This window comes from Andrena cerasifolii, chromosome 3 (assembly GCF_050908995.1).
Source record: "Andrena cerasifolii isolate SP2316 chromosome 3, iyAndCera1_principal, whole genome shotgun sequence".
Lineage (NCBI taxonomy): Eukaryota > Metazoa > Arthropoda > Insecta > Hymenoptera > Andrenidae > Andrena > Andrena cerasifolii.
Genome location: NC_135120.1, coordinates 17,793,110 through 17,812,261, shown reverse-complemented (window position 1 = coordinate 17,812,261; position 19,152 = coordinate 17,793,110). Strand labels below are relative to the sequence as shown.

The window sequence follows — 19,152 nt, the reverse complement described above, 5'->3', positions numbered from 1 at the left end:
AGCAGATCAGCTGCCAAGTAACGATTTACGAGTAGCAACAGTGCGAAAGGTGTGCCAAGTTCAGCAAAATCGAATTGCTATAGCAGTTCTTATAACTGGGTATAACTTTCCCATCATATTTCTGGTAAATAATGCGGCCTTTACAATTCCTTCGGACCTACAGAATGATGCCTTGCTAATATTTATAAGCTACCTAGATTTTCACAATTGTCTACCATCCTTCTTTAAAGGTCATTGTTTACTTATCAGTGAACGTGACAGTTCCGTGCCAACGTTCATTGGTAAGAGAAAGAGAGGATAAAGGCTATCGCCCATTTCGCCGAACCACCGCGAAGCGAAGCGCGGCGACCACGCATCGCTCATATGACAAAACAGCGACGTCGAACATTTCGCTTTGGTCGCCGCGCTTCGCTTCGGCGTAATGGGCGACGGCCATTAAAGGCTGATATTACGTGATTTCCAAAATTCCAAACTCACGTTTAACTGTACTGTTTTGTTTAGGGGTGGGTTCGACTCTAATTTTTAAATTCTCGAAACTCGAATCCGAAAGTTTGTAAGGCTTCGAAACTTTGGAAACTCGAAACTTGAAGCGCTAATTCTGTTTTGGAAGTGGAATATCTAGCTTTAAGGGGCCATTCGCCTTTGATCGGCCGAAAAATTAAGCTATTTTTAAAGATCTTTTTCTCAGTAAATACAACATATAATGAAATAAATCTTTTTGGTATTTATTAAGCTACTCTTATATTATACAAAAAAATTATTAATTTATTTTAACTAATTTTTTTACAGCGTCAATATGGCACCTAAAAAAGAGTATGTTTGTGGCGTAGGTGATTTCCCAGCTCAGGTTTATCTGAAACAAAAGATTCGGAAAGATTCTTAATCTGCATGAGTGTCGCTATCGCTCGTAGCTCAATTAACAAATTTTGTCGAGAAATAACCGAAATCTTACTCGGGGAACACCTGGCGAAAACATAATTTTGGGTGTATTGTCAAACCTTTTTTTTCAAACCGGCGCCATTTTGTTACTTTTCAACAAAAATTGTTAATTGAGCTACGGGCGATAGCGACACTCATACAGGTTGAGAATCTTTACGAATTTTTTCCTTTCAAATAAGCCTGAGCCGGGAAATCACCTACACCACGAACATACCTTGTTTTTTAGGTACCATATTGACGCTGTAAAAGAACGATTAAATCAAATTAAAAAAATTCTTTTTAATTTTTTTCTGTGTAATATAAGAGTAGCTTAATAAATACCAAAAAGATTTATTTCATTATATGATGTATTTACTGAGAAAAGAAACTTTAAAAAATTGCTCAATTTGTCGGCCGATCAAAGGCGAATGACCTCTTAAGATTTGAGGTCAACAAAATACTTGCATGAATCTCTATTGACCATAGTTAAACAAAAATATAGGTAACAATATACAAATTCTCGATTTTTTATTCAATGATTTTATACTTATCCTTATCTGGCATTCGAGAGATTCGAATCACGAGAAAAGTGCAAAGTTCCGAATTCTCGAAGCTCGAAACTTTCTTGGGTGTCGAGGTTTCGAGTGCTTCGACGCTCCGAGAAACCCATCCCTAAGATTTGTTACTGCGTATGCATAATGATTTGGCGGTACACGAATTTGAATCGCGAGGTGCGCGCGCACCGTTAAGGTTAGGTTGAACTTATGACGTACGCGATATGTGCAATGTAGCTGCGCGTCTCCAACGTTAATTACTGTCTTATTATTGCACTCGGGCGTCGGCGAAAATTTCTCTTTCGCCCTAAGCAACTTTTTGTTTATAAAACGCGAGAGCATGAATTGATGCTTGGTCGTGATCCTGAAGTAAAATTTTCGTTCATGGTCGGAAAGTAACAATACATGAGCAGCAAGTGTGTGCGTCAGCTTCGGTAAGCAGACCTAGACTCTAGTAGAATCCCTGCGAGCGTGATTATAATCCGAGAATAATAATGAATTGCAATATTTGTCAGAATGAAAGTATTTATTCCTCGTTGTTACACTGCCTTTGCAATGAAAAGAATCTGTTAAAATACATTCCAATCCCATGGTAACATTAGTTCAACTTCTGGTGGTCTTATATCTAAAGTGTTATTGGCATTGATTTTTGTAATGCCATTTATAAGTGAAACTGTAAATATATAGCACGTAGAACTTTAGCGCGGCATTACAACTAAATGGCCTTTCGGTGGAAAGACTTTATCCTCAGATGTTTTAATACAAAGGAATGTGAAATTTAATTCTGATCCACTTCTATAGGATATATACTGTTTGTTTTTACAGCAATCGCATCAGTTTCTTGAAGTTTTATCATTTTTAGGTTGAGTATATTTCGTAGAATACCGAATGCTAGACCAGCTAGATACGTAATATTTAACAACCATTCTGGTACATACAAAAACGCGAATACTTTGAATAAAACTTCTGAAAATATGGGTGTCCACAATAGCGTTCCGCACAATAAAGACATTTTGATCATCTTAAACAGCTTCAACGTGTTTTCTACCTGTTTCATCATATGCGAATGCATTTTACTTCTATCGCAGTCGTTAATTTTATATTGTTTGTTCGAGCCTTCGTTGTGTATTTCTACCTGCTCTAATGTGCTAAATTCTTTGTCCATTTCTCCCAAATTACCTATCGAGTGTGCAGGATTTTGTTCTCCCGTGAAAACTGATTTGAAATTTGTAGAGTAAGTGGGACTTGTATCAGTAACGTTGTTCCCAACATTGGTATTGACCTCGTTTGATAACATTGCACATTCCACTTGTAATCTGGTCAAAACGATTTTACAATTTAATTTTCCCTGCTGTTGCAAGATTGAGGAAAACAAAATTGGCAGGAAATATATGACAAACACAAGTACAAGTAAATGTAATTTCAAAATTGGAATTGATAAAAAGCATGTATCTATTATATGTACTGGTGTTATCTTTGATGTATTATCATTTTGGTAATTAATGATTTCAATAACTGATGGTGGATTTTGTTTGTCCATAGTAGGAGTATATTGAAACTGTGGTTCTAGATTGCTCTGTTTCGGCTGTTTTTTGTTGTATTGGTAATTATTTTTATAGGAGCCCTTTAGCTTATAATGCATAGTAATGTTACGAATACGCTCGATTATGCCTGCATATATTTGATCGTTGGATATTGCTGATACAGCTTGCTGTGCGTTAACTTCTGTAGGTTTATCTGTAATGGTTTCAGCTTCGGTAGAAGAAACTGTTTCGAATTCATTAAATTGCGTTGGCTCGGTGTTGCTTGCTATAATTGTATTTTGCGAATTGTCTTCGTTCGCTGATGTGGTCTCTGACGAATTCATCATTAAAGAATTGAACAGCAGCAATTCTGTATCGTGTTCATTTGTAACGTTTCTCAATTGTATATGATTTAGTGAATCAGTACTGTTTTCAATACTCGTTAAATTGTCAGGGTTTCCATACTCCGTCGCTACTGTATTTTCTATTGGATTAGCCTCAGTATTTGCAATACTATTGTTCATGATGCTTGTGTGCATACCATATTCCATATAGTTTGTCGCATTTAATAGGTCAGAAATATTATAAGGAGTGGTATGGCTAATATTGCGTGACGCTTCATATGTATCATTTAATACAGAATGAACAACACTTTGCACTTTAGATATTATTTCGTTCACCTGAGTATTGTTTCCGGAATAAACATCTTGTACAATATTCATAGGTATCGTATTGTAACAATCATTAAAGATGCTTCCACTAAAACACTGTACATTCTCCCCATACTTAATATAACTTCTGTTATCGTACTCAGCTAAATATAAAAGTCCCGTGACAAGAATGGGTATGAGCCATTGGCTTATTAGAAATATACCAATGATCTTTTTACCATCTTTCTCTATTCCATCGCTCTTAAAAGCCTCTAAGAGTTTTCTTCTATACTCCTTAATTAACGAAAGGTTTCTATGCTTCACTAATTTCGATTTCGGATCAGATTGTATTTTAGAGCTTTCATCTACCACAGATATCTCGCATTTTTCCACATTCTCTGGCTCAGATTTATTCACACTGTCGCATCTTTGAAATTGGAGAAATTTGAAGCACTGACGCTTCAAGCCACGTACATTTAAATTGCACTGCACCGAGAACATCAACAGAGACACGAATGAATTGGTGAATGGAAAGAGCAGCATTCCATATTTCATCATTAAGTTTGTCATATTACATTCGGGTATCGCAGTAGAATTATTTTCTTTTACAGTTGCATTGAATAAAATCGATCTCTCGTAAAATCTTCTGAATTTATCGTTCTCATCTTTTCTATTATCACTTTCTTGATTCCACATACCGCTATCCAAATTATCAGGAAACATATCGTTCCACTTACTATGATCTGTGTAAGTCGCGTTTCCTACGTCATTTATTAGCAATACAATTGACGTAAGTATAGAAAATAATACGTCGGATGTTGACAAGATAAACAACGATGTAGTCTTTGTCTGTTTAAATTGCCTTAACAAAATCGCAATTGTAATGAAACTGGACAGTAATAATGTATATGCTCCTACACTGAGTATTACAAAATACATGATACTACGCGTCCACGGATTAGTAAGTTAGTTTCGGGAAGTATAGTTGTACACTCGGTGGAGTTGAAAAAAGTACTGTTTAAAGAGACCGCTGCATATAGGTATCATAGTTTGATAAATGGTGCTTAATATGGGGGTATCTGAACAACAGTTGTACATAATAGATATGACACTATTGCAATATGAGGGCAGCTTGATTATATATCTATGGGGTGAATCATGCTGGTACCGACTATGTTTCTCGAGAAAAATACAATTTCTATTGCAACATAAAACGAAGTATCCGTGAAAAAGATGTTTAATAAGAACCTGTATTTCGATTTCAGCACTTATTGATCAGTATGTCTATACGTCGAAGAACTGATCCGTTTATGACACAACGAATATGGGACGCTATAAAGATAACTGTACATCAAAGAAGTCTACCTAGTAATGACCGTATGGTGCGGCATTTAGCTCGGGTTTATGGGATAACAGAGCAGGAAGCGCAAGAAGAATTGAACAAAGCAGTTAGTGACGGACTTGTCTATTTAAAGAAAGTACCAACGAAGAATGGTATAGAACAGGAAAGTTACAGACTGCCGACAGATGCCATATACGAAGATAATCACGACTGGTATTGTTGCAAATGTCAGAAAGCAGGGGCGTTGGAGTGTTGTCAGCAATGTTACAGGGTTTATCATCCCGAATGCCATGTGCCTAGTAATTTTAAATTAAAAATATGTAATTTTTGTGAGGTGAGTGTATAGCGATTGGTCACAAGCATTCTAAAGTCTATGTACCAATAAAGAATGAATAATTCTTGCAGAGTATAAATAATGACACATACCCGGACAAGATTGACCTGAACCATATCCTGAGTTTCACTTGCGGTCACCTGAAAGCAAAATTACCACCAGAAATTACAAACCGCACCATCGTTTTTAACAATGATCCTATTACGCCAATTAATAGATATTCAGGTCCGACCTGGCTCAGCGAAGGTGAAGACGCATGGCGACCGGACGTTCTCATAAAACAGCACATGGACTTGGCAATAATGGATCAGAAAATAAAGAAGAACGAGTACAACAATCTCGCTGAATTTCAAGCAGATGCACATAATATCTTACACAATATCACTATCTACCATGGAGGTACGTAGTCGAGGGGGGCAGAATTTCCTGTGTATTACTGACAGCCAGATAATAGTTTTAATCTGTATATTTAGCTCATAGTATAATTGGAGAAATGGGTATGACAATGTATCAGGATTGCTGCTACGATCTTCAAGAGATACGCCGATGCGCCGATTGTTATAGAATATCGAATGAGAAATCTGAGAAAATGTGGTTCTGCATACCGTGCAATCCGCCGCATCAATTGGTTTACGCGAAGCAAAAGGGATACCCGTACTGGCCGGCGAAGGTCATGCAAGTTAACGGGAACGTTTATGATGTTCGCTTTTTCGGAGGCCACCACATGCGCGCCAACATCGAGAAACTGTTCATCCGCCCGATCACATCCAGCCTGCAAAGCCTGCAGGTAAAGATAAGCTATAAAATGTTCCACGCGAAACAGTCACGCGAACACTGTGAAATTCTCGGTTTAGGTTACACGGCATTTACAGTGTATCGTATCACTGACACGATAGGGGAGAACTGTTGCGAGAGAGCAATTTAGAAATTGTTGTTGCACTTAGGTATATTATTGTCTTAACAACGAATTCTTGCATAGCCTTCGGAAAAAGGGAAGTGGAAAGAGATGAAGGTATGCACATACACAGTGGCCCAAAGTGTACAACTAATTTCTCGCCACTGCATTTCAATTGTGAAGTCAGAAGGGGGATAGACGTTTCTTAAAGCGTGCGCAATTTGCCTTCCGTAGATAAAAAGATCCACTGCTTGGAACAGAGCGTTCGAGGAGCTGAAGCACCATCAGAACCTGCTGCGAAAGTTGGGCAAGTCGATCGCTGAGTTGGACGTCAGCGACGATAACGAGGGCCCGAAACCGACAAAGATCCGAAATATACAATCATCAGGTTCGAAAAGTACGGCGATCAATTCTAATCCTGCGAAACAGCTTTTTAAGGATCTAAGAGTTAAAGTTGAACGTCTCAGCTCAGACGGCCATAGCGATGTGCCGCCCTCCCAAGAGGAAAAAGAGAACGAAGATAAAACTTCGGTGTGTAAAGCTGGCAGCGAAGAGAGACAAGTTCCCTGTTTACCAGTGGCAGAAGATGAACCGCCAAGAGAAATACCCAGTACTTGCCCGCAAGGTTTGAAGAAAGAAGGTTCGCAAGAGGACATGGTTACGTCCAGTTCTCAAGAGCCAAGATCCAAATGTGTTCTTGTACAGACGGAGCAAATACAGACAGAAGCGTTGCCTGCGAAGGTATACAACATGGAAATCATGTTAAGCAATCGTATTATATTTATTATGCATCTGTTCGAATTATCTTACGGTTCTGTGATGTTGTATTTTATAGATAAAAAGGGAACGCAGAACTTCGGAGCAGCCTACCACAACAGCATTGGAAAAGCTGCGTCGTGAATTGGAACTCGAGAAATGTAAAGAATTAGAGAAACTACAAGCTGAACATGCTAAAGAGTTGCGGCAACTGACAGATAGACATCAACAGATTATATCGGAGATAAAGAAGAAGCAATGGGTAATCCTTTAATGCTTTTATTATACGCGTACATTATTCGTACAATTTCGCGCGTATATCGTAATAAATATTCTACTTCTAGTGTTATAATTGTGAAGCTGAGGCAATATACCACTGCTGTTGGAATACGGCGTACTGCAGCACTGATTGCCAGCAAGTTCACTGGCAGCGTGAACACAAAAGAGTCTGCCGGCGTAAGCGCTAATTTATAATAAATGCAATATATATATATATATATATATATATATATATACATGTTCTAATGAGTATGGAAGAAGTTAAGACAACTACTGTGTTTGTAAAAAGAAGATACTTTGTAGAAGCACATTAATATATTCTTGACACCAATTTCACATGCCTTTGTAAACTTTATCCTTCAATGGCAGCATTTTTAATATGTATGCAAACAAATGTTACAGTCAGTTCCCAGTCGAACGCTATGTCTAAATATATTGAAAAAAGTACTCAATCATTTCAGACATTTCTTATCGTAAAGAATCTTAAAATCTTCTGCCTGCTCTTTCACGTTCAACGCAGCAAAAGATTCGCAAACGAAAAAGATATTTAACACTGTGAAAGTCTATATTAAACTTATACAACGTTGATTTCTGTTATTACACGTAAATGTTTTTAGTATAATGTTTAAAATGCGTTTATGTATACATATCTATGCATATTATTAACAATGATATGATTTGAAATATATGAATAAACTTATTTCTCTCTTTCTCTTCGGAAATAATTTGTGTGAATTACGACAATGAAACAAGTCAAGCATATTTTATATACATTATATAACAATAGTTGCACAATAAAATTAGAGATAAATACAGATTTGATCCATATTGAATAAAATATATTAAATATTATATATGATGTATTCACATATGTATTTTCATTTCTATTTATAAAGATAAATTTATAGTGAAACGTTCTCTTAGGATTATCCTCAGTCTTAACCACTTATATTTTCATAAAAGCAAAAATTTTTATGGTCGATCAAATAAAAAGATTAATACTTAAATAAGGGAATTCATGTGTAGTATTAAAATAAGTATAAAAATGTTTTGTATGAAATTGTATTCATAGCAGTAAATAATTGTTTTTCAAGTTCGGGAACATCGCGTGTTCCTACATCTTTCGAATATAAGCTAACTCGTCAATAATTGTAAATGACATTATTTCCACAGGTAACACATTAAGTTGCATAAAATTTCAATCTGTGATCACTCGCGTTGTCCGTGTATTATTGGCTGTCAATTTAAATAAGGAACATAAAATTCTTATTAGAGAATTATAAATGCTTAAGTATTTTGACTAGTTCTAACTTCATTGCCTACTACTGCCATAGCCATTTGACCTTTCTCTGTACTCTCAGCCACTTGCACGTAACTTCTGGCGTCGATGTTACTCAACTTCAACTTTTCTAATAATTGTAATTCCTCAGGTTCTAATTTCTCTCCAAGCTGCCTCAACGCATTTAACACCTCTCCCCGCTGATGATCGCTAGATTCCTTGCTTAGTTTACCAAGTTTTGTATAACTATCAATCTCAACCAAACGTTTTCTAAGTTCTGTTACTTCTCGTTTACCAAACATTCTTATAACATCGGGAGTTTTAAACGCATCGCCGATCACTGCTTGGGTTGCCTGTTTGTACAGAATTAAACATATATATTCTTTAATATGTACTTGCACAATTATTGGAATTAAAACATGTTTGTAACGTACCAATTGTACAGCGCCCAATTCATCAATTAATGTTGTATCACCAGATATCATCCTTTGCAGACTTGCATTGAACTCTTGCAAATCTTCTCGTGTGAGTTGCATAAGTTCTTCGTAAGCATCCTCGTCTAACGTGTTCCTATTAAAATTCATAATTTCATGAAACCACATATATATTACAAGATTCAAAAATATTAATGGAGAAAAAACGAGAAGAATAATAGTCTTCCTGAGATACCGGATTTCCTTTATATCCTCCAATTGCTGCACCAATCTATGCAATTGTTCCTCCAAATACTTTCTCAACTTTTCAGTTTCCAGCTTACCATGGGAACTCATTTTCAGAATGGAAAGTAGCGACGATTAAGATCTGAAGCAGAAAAGGAACAATAAATTTTAACATCTGCATAAACTAAGGTTACGATAAAAATGAATTTAGCTCTATCGTTGTAAACATATTCGACAAAGAATTTTGTAAAGAATGCTTCAAAATTCTTTCTCATCGTTTCGTTTTTATTTTCTTATTTATACCACTCTTAATCCCTACAATTCTCCCTTTTGCAAGCCGGCCAATTGTATTTGCTGTCAAGAGTGTGACTAACAATTGTTTACCATACAATTTTTTAAATATGGCGACATTCCGGGATTGTATCCCATTTATTTACTTATTTTAGTTGAATTCATATGCTGCTGGTATAGTGTGTAAGAAAATATACGTACAATATTCTCTCTCCCTACAACCTCCGTTTTGCATCTATGTTACAAGTCGTCGCGTCATCGCTATCCCCACCGTTTCTGTTTCACACTGTTTCACTCCTGCCTTGCGCCGGGAGCGAGGGACAGAGAGCATGACAGTGTCATGATAACACTTCGTCCCACTCTAATTTTCAGGCGACAGACACTCCGTCTTTCGCATGCTCGGCCCGCGTGCGAGCTTATACGAAAAAGGATTCCATTTGTCTCTATAAGCTCGCACGCTATAGTGATCCTCTAGGGAGCGATCGGTATTAGCGCGGCCATTTTGGAGCAAAACCGGAAATAACATAACCTAAACGTTTATCTATCTCTTTCTATCAGTATTTATCTCTCTCTTTCTGCCAGCATTTCTGTCTCTTTCTATTTTTACAGTTTCTTTCTCTATTTACTTCCGCTTTTGCTCCAAATCGCGGCAACCAATCAATGACGATACAAGTTGTTGCGATCACTGCCTAGAAGATCACTAGCACGCTAAGGATGGAATACTCGAAAGTCAGGGTGAAAGAAAGTATACTTTCCCTGTTTCGTATAATACACAATGAAAGGTGTGATTCAGGTAGATATTTCAGTTCGAAGTGTGCATATATAAATTATTTACATGTATGTCATAATCATTTATATATTTACTATTTTAGTGAAACATTAGTTTTCAAGTTTAGGATAATTCTTGAACTTTTAATGTTTCTATAGTGCCTTAATTTCGTCTAAAAACGATTCCATCTTTGTTCGTGGCATTTCGAATGCGAGAAACATTACATACATAATTAGTTATTTGTAAACGATAACAATGGGATGTTATATGTAGAAATATTAGAAACTTTTAATTAACAGATTACAATAGACACATTGCTACAAACTACTTAACAAAGAATTGTAATAATACGCTAACAACCAATGAAATAGTTACTTGATCGACTCTACGTTCGTTACATAGTTCGTGCCTGAAATCCGATTGGTCAGTGGACAAATTTTTTTTCACCGCATTACCACAAAACCGTTAATGTCGTTTCGAAAAAAATAGTGCCTTTCGGGAATATTAATTATCGCGCATCTGGCTTCCACTATTTGTAATCGAACAGTTTAATAAATATCGCTCATCGACGATTCCTTGATTCACATTGAATTCGTCTCGTACAAAAGGCACGGTGGGTTAACGGCTTCGTACCAACGTTAAGGACCGTTTAGATAGAAGGAAATGGGAAGAAAGGCGTGCTGTGGTCGTGCTCAATGCGTGGTTCGCGTCGCTTCTTTTTTCTTACAAGAAAACAAGTCATCCACTGTTTGTCAGACGATTTACACGTTTTAGGCAGGTAGAACGGCGTGGGTAACGGCTTAGCAACTATAATAATCCGTTAGTACTGCGGGGGAAAGGTACGTGCGTCTGTGCGCAGTTGAATAACTGCAGGCCGCGCGCGAATCTTGGAAAAGGAACCGATAAGGGCGGCAAACACTTTCGATGGAATAAGCCAACGGACCACAACGGACAAAGTCGGGCGTGTGGAATGATCGCAAGATTTAGCAGTGGGCACAAAGGAGACCAGTGTTGTTGTAACGAAAATAGTGCTGGAGAATAGGAGATCCGCGGCGGTGTTTGTGCATGAATTGGCCGTGACTGAAGTGCGCGCGCGTGTAAACGTGCCATCAGTTTCGTACGGGTGACCGAACGCTAACCATCATTTCGTGCACGTCGGATATTCCAGCGAGATCTAATCGAGACGTTCAAGCCCCTCGACGAGCATCACGCTTAACTACGCGCGCGTTAGAAAATAACGTACCTATGAGGACCTCAGAGAGCCACATAAGGCAACAAGCTTTGAAGATAGTGGAGAGTTTAAAGAAGGGAGGCCTACGCCTGCGATGAGCATGCCGACGAAAGGGAAGCACCACCACCTGCCCCATCATCATCAACATCATTCGCAACCGCAACAGCCGCATCATAACCCGCAGCATCAGCCGCAGCTACTAGTGAACGTTAATCAACCGAGCATCCACTCGCCCCAGGGTTACAACACGGTGGTTTCTGCTAACACACCGCGCTTCGTGCCGAATGCTGGTGAGTATAAATTGCATAAATGCCTCGTACCGCCTAGCGTTTACTACGTATCAACCGTACGCTCGTGAAATTTGTCGCATATACATTCCGCTACGCAGTGGAGATCGACCGTATGCCTCGGTCGGGTGGAGGTTATGTTTTGAGGTTAGGAGAACCATGCGGTCCATGTGGCTGTCCATTAGGTAGATTTTGTAAAAATGTCGACATCGGCGCAGTTACCTTGCACGTCGCAACACTTTTTTTAGCTTCCTTTGTAATTGTACTTGATAATTTATTCTCAGTTTATCGAATGGCACTTGAGCAATATTGCAACAAACGGACGGAAAAGGTTGTGTGCTATTTACGTCCGTGAATAGGTGGCTTTGTACAATTTTAAAAGCAATTTCAACTTTTAATCATTTTGTAGTATATCGGTGTTTAACGTATTTTTTTTTTTAAAAATGCTTAGTTCTAATCAATTAATATTTGGCAAGGTACATCAACGTTTTCCAATGTTTGAATTACTAGTTGAATATGCAATTTTTTTTTAATAACTTTGCATTTCAATTGTTTTGTATTGTTACACGTGTAGACAAACGACCGCTAAACACGGAAAGCCAGCTTAATGAAATTATGGAAGCCATAAGAGTCATTGTAATTATGCGAGTTTTACTACTGTCCGATATATCGAACTTTTGTAGTTCTCATTATTTTCTCTTTCACTTATCACGGAGCTAGTAATTTATCAAGCTATTTGCTACTTATTATATAAGTTATTACTGTTGAGTTCTCCATCTTCAGGCTTGCGAAGAGTGGGACGCATTTACGTATACATTTCTCCGTTAATTCTAGAATCATGTTTGGGAAAGGTTTAGGGATCGTAAGTAGGTAGCAACTAAGTAGACAGCGACGAGGCAATTATGTCGATATCAGGAGGGTATCACTTTTACTCTTTACGTATTTTATTCAGACGTCTGTAATTTCAAGTGTAAGCCAGTCTTGGGACGACCTCATTGAAGACACTTGACATTGTTATTAAATCACGTCGACGTAATTGGTGACTTCCCGTACATCAGTTATGCTCTCCGTAAACCATCGCCTTTCAATTTACCTTATGCTGGTTGCCTTGCCCTTCCACGTTGACAAGAATTCCCGCATGAAAATCGCAATTTTCACTTCGCGGAATCGTCGGTGGGACAAACGAGCATGCACGAGGAGCATGTACGTATACATATATAGGCGGAGAGAAACAAGCATGGGCGGGGAAGCACGGCAATCTGTTGAATCTTACGAAGCATTCTCCTTGTACTAAATTGCCGATCGTTTAACGGGCGAATTCGAGCAGAAGCAAGAATAATAGATACATATATATGGGTCGTGTGAAAGGATGTAACGAGGAGAAGTATTCACGCGAGGCGAAAACGGGGAAAGAAGTCGAGAAAGGAACAGAGAAGGAGAATAGGATGAAACGGGGCGACATAGCTAAGTCGCCGAAGGCTGACGAAAACATCCGAGCGTCGGGTTCGGCTGTATGTCGCGCATAGTCTGTGTACATGTGGCAATCAAGCCACACGGTACACACGTTTCTCGCTAATTTTTTTTTCTCTCTTATTTGCCTTACAGTGAAAATACCACCACAGTTTCACTACCGAGCAAACGAACGTTCACGGATAGATACGTTCGAATTGTGTGCAGTATCATTAAAACTGTCGCCGTCTTTCTCGCAGGGTGGTATTTTCAAGGCTGCCTCGTAAACCTGCGCTGCTTTCGACTATCACGACAACAGAGAGATAGAGAAAGAAAGCTAGTGGTTTATTCCCTGTTACCCGAGAGGAGTTTCAATAATTCCATTCGCGCTCGTATGGAAACTCTTTCGGTCTCTCCGTCGCGCACGTTCATTCCCGACGATAAACCGAAGTGTGCTATCTGTGTATCGCGCCGCGAAATTCCCTTCGAGAGGAGCATATGGTTGGTTGGAGCGCGTGTTAAGTGTGTGTACTTAAACGACATGAACGTGTTCCGCGCGATCGCCGTGTATATACACGCAGGGCGTCGCGTTTAGAGGAGCTAGAATGGGGAAGCATATTCGTTGATACTTGACACAGCCGAGACGGCCTTTGAAAAGGTGGCGATTTACCACGCGAGCGGGTTAAATGTGATAGTAGTAACGCGCACAGTAGCAGCAGCGGTATTGCCGGGCCGTGCGGGATACTAACTCGGGCGAAAACATCGACCAGCCAGTATCGTGCCGTCTTCGCTGGCCCGCGGAGGTTATATAATTTCGACGAGCGGTCTTTTCGTTTGCGAAGCACGAGGAGTGCCCCATTCATTCGCGCCAGCCGTGTGCCACCGGTTCCCCGTTTTCAACCGTTCGCGCCATACGGCCGCACGCGATTCCTCTTCACGGCGATAGCTCGAAGGACCTCGTGGGTGCGTGGCTCGCCAGCCGTATATGTCGAGAACGAGAGTGGGCAGGATCCGCCACTGGGCAATCGCGCCGCTAAACATGCGCCCGATCGTCACGGTTTCTTACCATCGCTAACGTTAACAGCCAGAGGAGAGCTTGGACCCAGGCGTAGTACGTCACACAAAGGCGAAAATGTCGACGGTGGTGGGTAAGTTGAATGTCACGCTACGTTCGCGGCAGTCGTCTGTCGCTAACCAATGTTTTCACGTCGCTCTGTAACGCCCCAACTTCGCGCGGAGTTGCCCCGATCCTCTCCTTTCGCAGCACAGTAGACACGCTTCGTTGTTTCCATTCGTTGCGCATTTCTTCGGCACAGAGTGGAGGCTGATTTGTTTAACCGCTCCTCGAGCTCGTGCGTGGCCCACGTTAGCGAGCACAGTTTGTTCTTATCTTCTTATTGTTAGCGAGGGAGAAAAAGAAACGGATTAAAGGCTTCCGCGATAAATTCTTGCGCCAAGGCAACGCGAACGAACACGGAACGAGAGAGAGGAGGTACTTGCTAGGGATTTCGGGAGATGTCGCGTGAGTCTGTAATCATCTACCAGGTGATGATTGGCCTACCAGTTGATGTGTCACGTGTGTCACGCGTAGCTGTCCGATATTCGCCGAACGGGTAGTAGCGGGAACGTTACAGGTACACGATGTGTGCCTGCAAACACGTGTCGAATTTCGATGGAACTTAGCAATGAGGTAACTCCTCGCGTTACGATTCATCTGTTATTGACAATCCAGAACTCAATACACCATTTGTCATTATTTCCCATGCTGATTCATAAACAGAACGATTAGCTTCGAGTAGTTGAACCTGGATATACAGGGTGATTCTTCTAACTTGATAATCGCAATTAATTCCAAAACTGTTATTTCAATGGGGAAATGTTTCCAAACGAGAATTTCATTGTATTAAAGAGAAGCATGCAGTGCAATAATTATCTTCCATATTTTGCATGTGTTTTCAACAAAATTCTCAACGTCTCAACTCTGGAATTCGAAATAGTGAAATAGCAGAAAATCAATTCTTCTGTTATATACCCTTTCGGTATAATTAAACTTCTGCTTGAAATATCTTTTCCTCAAAGTAATTAGTTGTTGAGTTATTTACGAGGAAGTTCGGCGAATTTCCTATATAATCCATGTACACTTTCCGCATTGTTTATCTTTAAATCTCACCACTAATTTGTAACATATAACATTTGAAATTAACGTAGTTATTATGGATGCGATTTGTGGTTTCACTTTTCGTTGCAATACGTTGTACGAAAGAGAGAAATTGTTGAACCGTCGGGGTAAGTTTCTGTCGAGGTTGCCAAGGTCTTCTGTCGTCCAGTCTTGTTGAGTAATGTCTGTTCATCGCAAAGGCCATCGCAGATGGAATTGCATAATGCACGGGACAGCCAATAAAATTGCGGCTCGGCACAGAGATGCATCTGCAATTAATTCTCTGTACGTATATGTCTCACCAGGACTGCCACGCGATTATGATTATTTAATTGTAAAGTTCCTCTAAAAGCTACACGCATGGAATTGTAATTGAGAAAGATTGCCTCACAGAGAGAAAGCAATTACATGTCGTTTTGAAACTTTTGGCTCTGCGTCCGTTCCACGGATACACAGAAATACAACAGGAGCGGTAATTCTTTTTGTGAAGTAATTCAATTATAAGTGCGTATTTTTTTTTATGCATTAAGTATCGTTATATGCAGAAATGTTGCCGCGTTAACATGTTGAAATGTAAGCTTCGATGCTTGCGAAGCATGTGAAAGCTTTTAACGTATCAGGATATGAATTTTGCAACGTAGTCACGCCGATTCCGCAATCCAACCTGGAAACCCAGGTCCGGGTAGGATTTTACGCGGACTTCAGGCCACTGGTTCGTTTTGTGCTCCTATGCACAGAGCGCGAGTAAAGTTCTGTTTCAATTCGATACAAATTGAAACTCTAAAAAGTAGAGGGGGAGCGTGTATCTTAAGTGTTCAATCGCGAATATATCATGCGCATCTATATCTCCTACTTTCGAAGCTTCGAGGAATTGGCTTATCTCCGACTCTAACTTTACTTTTTTTTTTTTAAAAGCTTTTTAAATGTGTGTTACGAGATCGCGGTAATAGAGTCCCACGCGGTCGCTGATTTTCACGTCAATTAGAAACTATCGTTCGTAGAATTCTTCGATACGCTACCTAGTTATTTGGTTGCGTCGAAACACCACCGCAGATCCCCTTTCTCTTTCTGTTTTGCGAGTGATAGTTCGGACAAGTGGTTGACCAAAGCGAGCATACGATGGCTGTTAAGCTTTAATCTTGCTGGTTTCGGACCAACTTTTCGTTATTTCTTTTGAACGGTTACTTAAACCCTTTGCTATTTTAAAGCGTAGCTTCAACTCGGCTATTTTAAAAGCGACGTTAAAAAATATACCTAATTTCGTAAGAGATCTGTTTACACTTGAAATTTCTGGCCCGCCACGTATTACTTCTTCGAATATTCCAAACAGAATCGCGTTGATTCGAGTCGATCGAATTACTGGAGTAAAATTTCAAAGAAGAGAGGAATAAAGTAAATTCTTCTGGAAAAGCCACAGAAGTGTTGATAAGTGATTCGAATCGATCTGTTGTTTTATTCCTCGCACTCATCCGCGTGTGTTTTATCGAGCAAATGTTTCATAAATCGCGCGGGGGGAATAGCGTACTCGAATGTTGCGCAATGAGGAGTAGAAGCTGATCATTGAACGAGAGACAATTCGAGTGGCAACAAAGGGGGACGATGACGACGTTAAAACGATAACAACATTGGTCACGTGATTAGGAGACGATGGGTGAAAGGTGGCAGACGTCTGTGCATCGATTTGAATCGAAGCTGAAGTAAACGGCGTACCGGCGGAAAACGTGCATTCCTGGCAAGGCCGCTGGTACAAGAAAGAGGCCATCAGACATCCGGGGAGAAACTAACCGTACTTTGTTCGCTTTTCTCGCTGATCTCCTCGCTCCTTTCAACGGCCATGCCTTTACGGTTACGCTGTGCACGGCTCACGAAATTATCGTGTCCCTTCTTCTCACCAGCCGCTGCTCCCCGTAGAGATCCCCGCTGCATTATTTAATTTACAAGTGCATCTCCTTGAATCCAAATCGACACCTTGATAGTGCGCATGAATCGCCTTTGTCTTCGGTTCCTAGTAGCAAAAGTAGGCAATTGTTCTTAGCGGCAGCACTGTGGCCAATTAAATAAGAACAGTATTGTCAGGTGATTTAGGAAACGCAAAATATGATTTCACGAGTGTTTCTGTTATTCCGAGTGGTTACTATTCGTCTTCTGGGTTCTTTTTAAACGATTCAGCTTCGATCCTCTGTTGGTTTGTATGTAGGGTTCAAATCTGGCAACTCAAATTTAGGGTCATTTCAGGGGAGACGCAGCACTTTTCTTCGATTGCTTATAAAGTCGCAAATAAATACAACTGAAGATTTAGGTAAATGTAGTTTGATTGTTTATTTCAATCTCTTTCACAAAATAACATATTAAATATATAAAAACTTTATTTTAATATGCAAATATGTTTTCTAAAAAACTTCGAAAAAGTGCATCTAACCCCAGACCTGAGAGAGAGATGCACTTCAGATTCGGGGACGATGCAACTACTTGTTGGTACCCTCTTCTCCCTACTTTCATTCTTTTTTTTCTCTTCTACACATATTACAGAGGGGAGGATACATAGTGCATATTTTGTGGAGCCATTTTAAGCACTCCGGGCAACGATTCCAATTTACTCACCGTTCACACAAATTTTTCGCCTGAAATCCAACGCAATGAAATTTTTTCAATTTCAATGAACTTAAACCGCACGATCGATGTGATTCGTTTAATAAGATTGTGTTTGTAGATAAGAACACGCGTCTTAAGCGTTGAAGCAATGCTGCCACTTATGTAGCGTGGCCGGAACAGGAAGTGCATCTCTCCATTAGGTGCGTCTCTCCCGGAATGACCCTAACCCACTTCCAACTATCAAAGTGTCTTGAAACTTTGCTGGCTTGCGTAGTTTGGATGACAATACAATATTAAAAAAAAAAATTAACCCATGGGGGTGAAAAAATTACCCAGTCATCGATAAATATAACCCATAACCACAAATCCAAGCGACTTGAAATCAGCCACTCGCGTTCTTCACGAACACGACAAAAAGCCGCTGCGTTCGGTACGCTAGTCGCATCACGATTACCGATAATGCACAATTTATCGAGAAATGATCCGTCACGTATGTTCGAATAGTAAAACTAAAACTTTGCAGGCGTTATTAAAATAAAGAATTATTTTTTAGTGACTGTAGCACTACAACGTTTAAGCAAACTGTTAAACTGTATACAGCAATAAAAGATATTTGTATAGAAGTCTGAGCTGTGAACTGTAAATCCACAAACACTAAAAACTAGAAAATAAAAAATATATATAGAAAATTTTATGTTAAACGATTTTATTGAAAATGTAGTAAAAACTAAATTAAAATGCACTAAAAACTACAAAATAATTCCTTCCTTGTACCTCAATTTTGATGGTGTTAAAATGGTGTTTGATCACTTTAAATAAAATCGTGGGGCACCATGTGCAACCAGAAGGTGAAGTATTAAAGTGGTTCATATCCTGTTTTGAAATATCGTGCCCGACGATTTTATTTAAAGTGATCAAACACCATTTTAACACCATCAAAATTGAAGTACAAGAAAATAATTATTTTTTAGTGTTTAGTGCATTTTAATTTAGTTTTTACTACATTTTTAATAAAATCGTTTAACATAAATTTTTTTTTATTTATTTTAGGTGGTAAAGTTTTTAATAGCCGTAGAGCTGATCTTGCTATTACATTATCGAACTTGCTTATCGAACTATTAGGTTCGTAAGAGTATTCTGGTGATCTTTGTATTCTAATTTCCACTTCTATCGTTATACTTTGTTC

General features: G+C 39.3%; 3 protein-coding genes across 8 annotated transcripts in view; 2 read left to right on the top strand and 1 right to left on the bottom strand.

The window, feature by feature from the left end:
• Positions 1-1,653: 1,653 nt before the first annotated feature.
• On the top strand, positions 1,654-7,582 carry LOC143366908 (zinc finger MYND domain-containing protein 11). Of its 4 annotated transcripts, XM_076808370.1 has the most exons (9): positions 4,093-4,226; positions 4,911-5,321; positions 5,393-5,720; positions 5,795-6,108; positions 6,301-6,333; positions 6,451-6,613; positions 6,689-6,957; positions 7,052-7,234; positions 7,317-7,582. In XM_076808370.1, the coding sequence occupies exons 1-9, from the start codon at positions 4,173-4,175 to the stop codon at positions 7,437-7,439; spliced, it is 1,878 nt and encodes a 625-aa protein (XP_076664485.1). In that variant the 5' UTR covers positions 4,093-4,172; the 3' UTR covers positions 7,440-7,582. The 4 variants fall into 4 exon arrangements, with proteins under 4 accessions (XP_076664484.1, XP_076664485.1, XP_076664481.1 ...); XM_076808369.1 differs by lacking the exon at positions 4,093-4,226 and adding an exon at positions 1,654-1,906 and having other exon boundaries at positions 6,451-6,957; XM_076808366.1 differs by having other exon boundaries at positions 4,094-4,226; positions 6,451-6,957.
• A 715-nt stretch (positions 7,583-8,297) lies between these two features.
• On the bottom strand, positions 8,298-9,840 carry LOC143366912 (protein LZIC). Its single transcript, XM_076808379.1, has 4 exons — positions 9,682-9,840; positions 9,200-9,331; positions 8,965-9,100; positions 8,298-8,883 (listed from the first exon to the last, which is right to left on the bottom strand). The coding sequence occupies exons 2-4, from the start codon at positions 9,298-9,300 to the stop codon at positions 8,539-8,541; spliced, it is 582 nt and encodes a 193-aa protein (XP_076664494.1). The 5' UTR covers positions 9,301-9,331; positions 9,682-9,840; the 3' UTR covers positions 8,298-8,538.
• Positions 9,841-10,809: 969 nt separating this feature from the next.
• Positions 10,810-19,152, top strand: part of Eif4g (eukaryotic translation initiation factor 4 gamma) — a 44,182-nt gene continuing 35,839 nt past the window's right edge. The window contains exon 1 of one of the 3 annotated variants that reach the window (XM_076808361.1): positions 10,810-11,770. In XM_076808361.1, coding sequence (XP_076664476.1) covers positions 11,575-11,770 — 196 coding nt within the window. In that variant the 5' untranslated portion in view covers positions 10,810-11,574. Of the gene's footprint in view, positions 11,771-13,308; positions 14,365-19,152 lie in introns of those variants that run through there. The other 2 variants (XM_076808362.1, XM_076808363.1) reach the window with 2 other exon arrangements.

Coding starts and splice junctions, on each gene's coding strand:
- LOC143366912 (XM_076808379.1), bottom strand. CDS start 9,300: ATGAGTTCCCATGGTAAGCTGGAAACTGAAAAGTTGAGAAAGTATTTG. Junction 9,101..9,199: donor GAGGATATAAAGGAAATCCG/GTATCTCAGGAA, acceptor GAATTTTAATAG/GAACACGTTAGACGAGGATG. Junction 8,884..8,964: donor AATTGGGCGCTGTACAATTG/GTACGTTACAAA, acceptor CTGTACAAACAG/GCAACCCAAGCAGTGATCGG.
- LOC143366908 (XM_076808366.1), top strand. CDS start 4,173: ATGGAAAGAGCAGCATTCCATATTTCATCATTAAGTTTGTCATATTAC. Junction 4,227..4,910: donor GTTTGTCATATTACATTCGG/GTATCGCAGTAG, acceptor TTTCGATTTCAG/CACTTATTGATCAGTATGTC. Junction 6,334..6,450: donor GGAAGTGGAAAGAGATGAAG/GTATGCACATAC, acceptor TGCCTTCCGTAG/ATAAAAAGATCCACTGCTTG.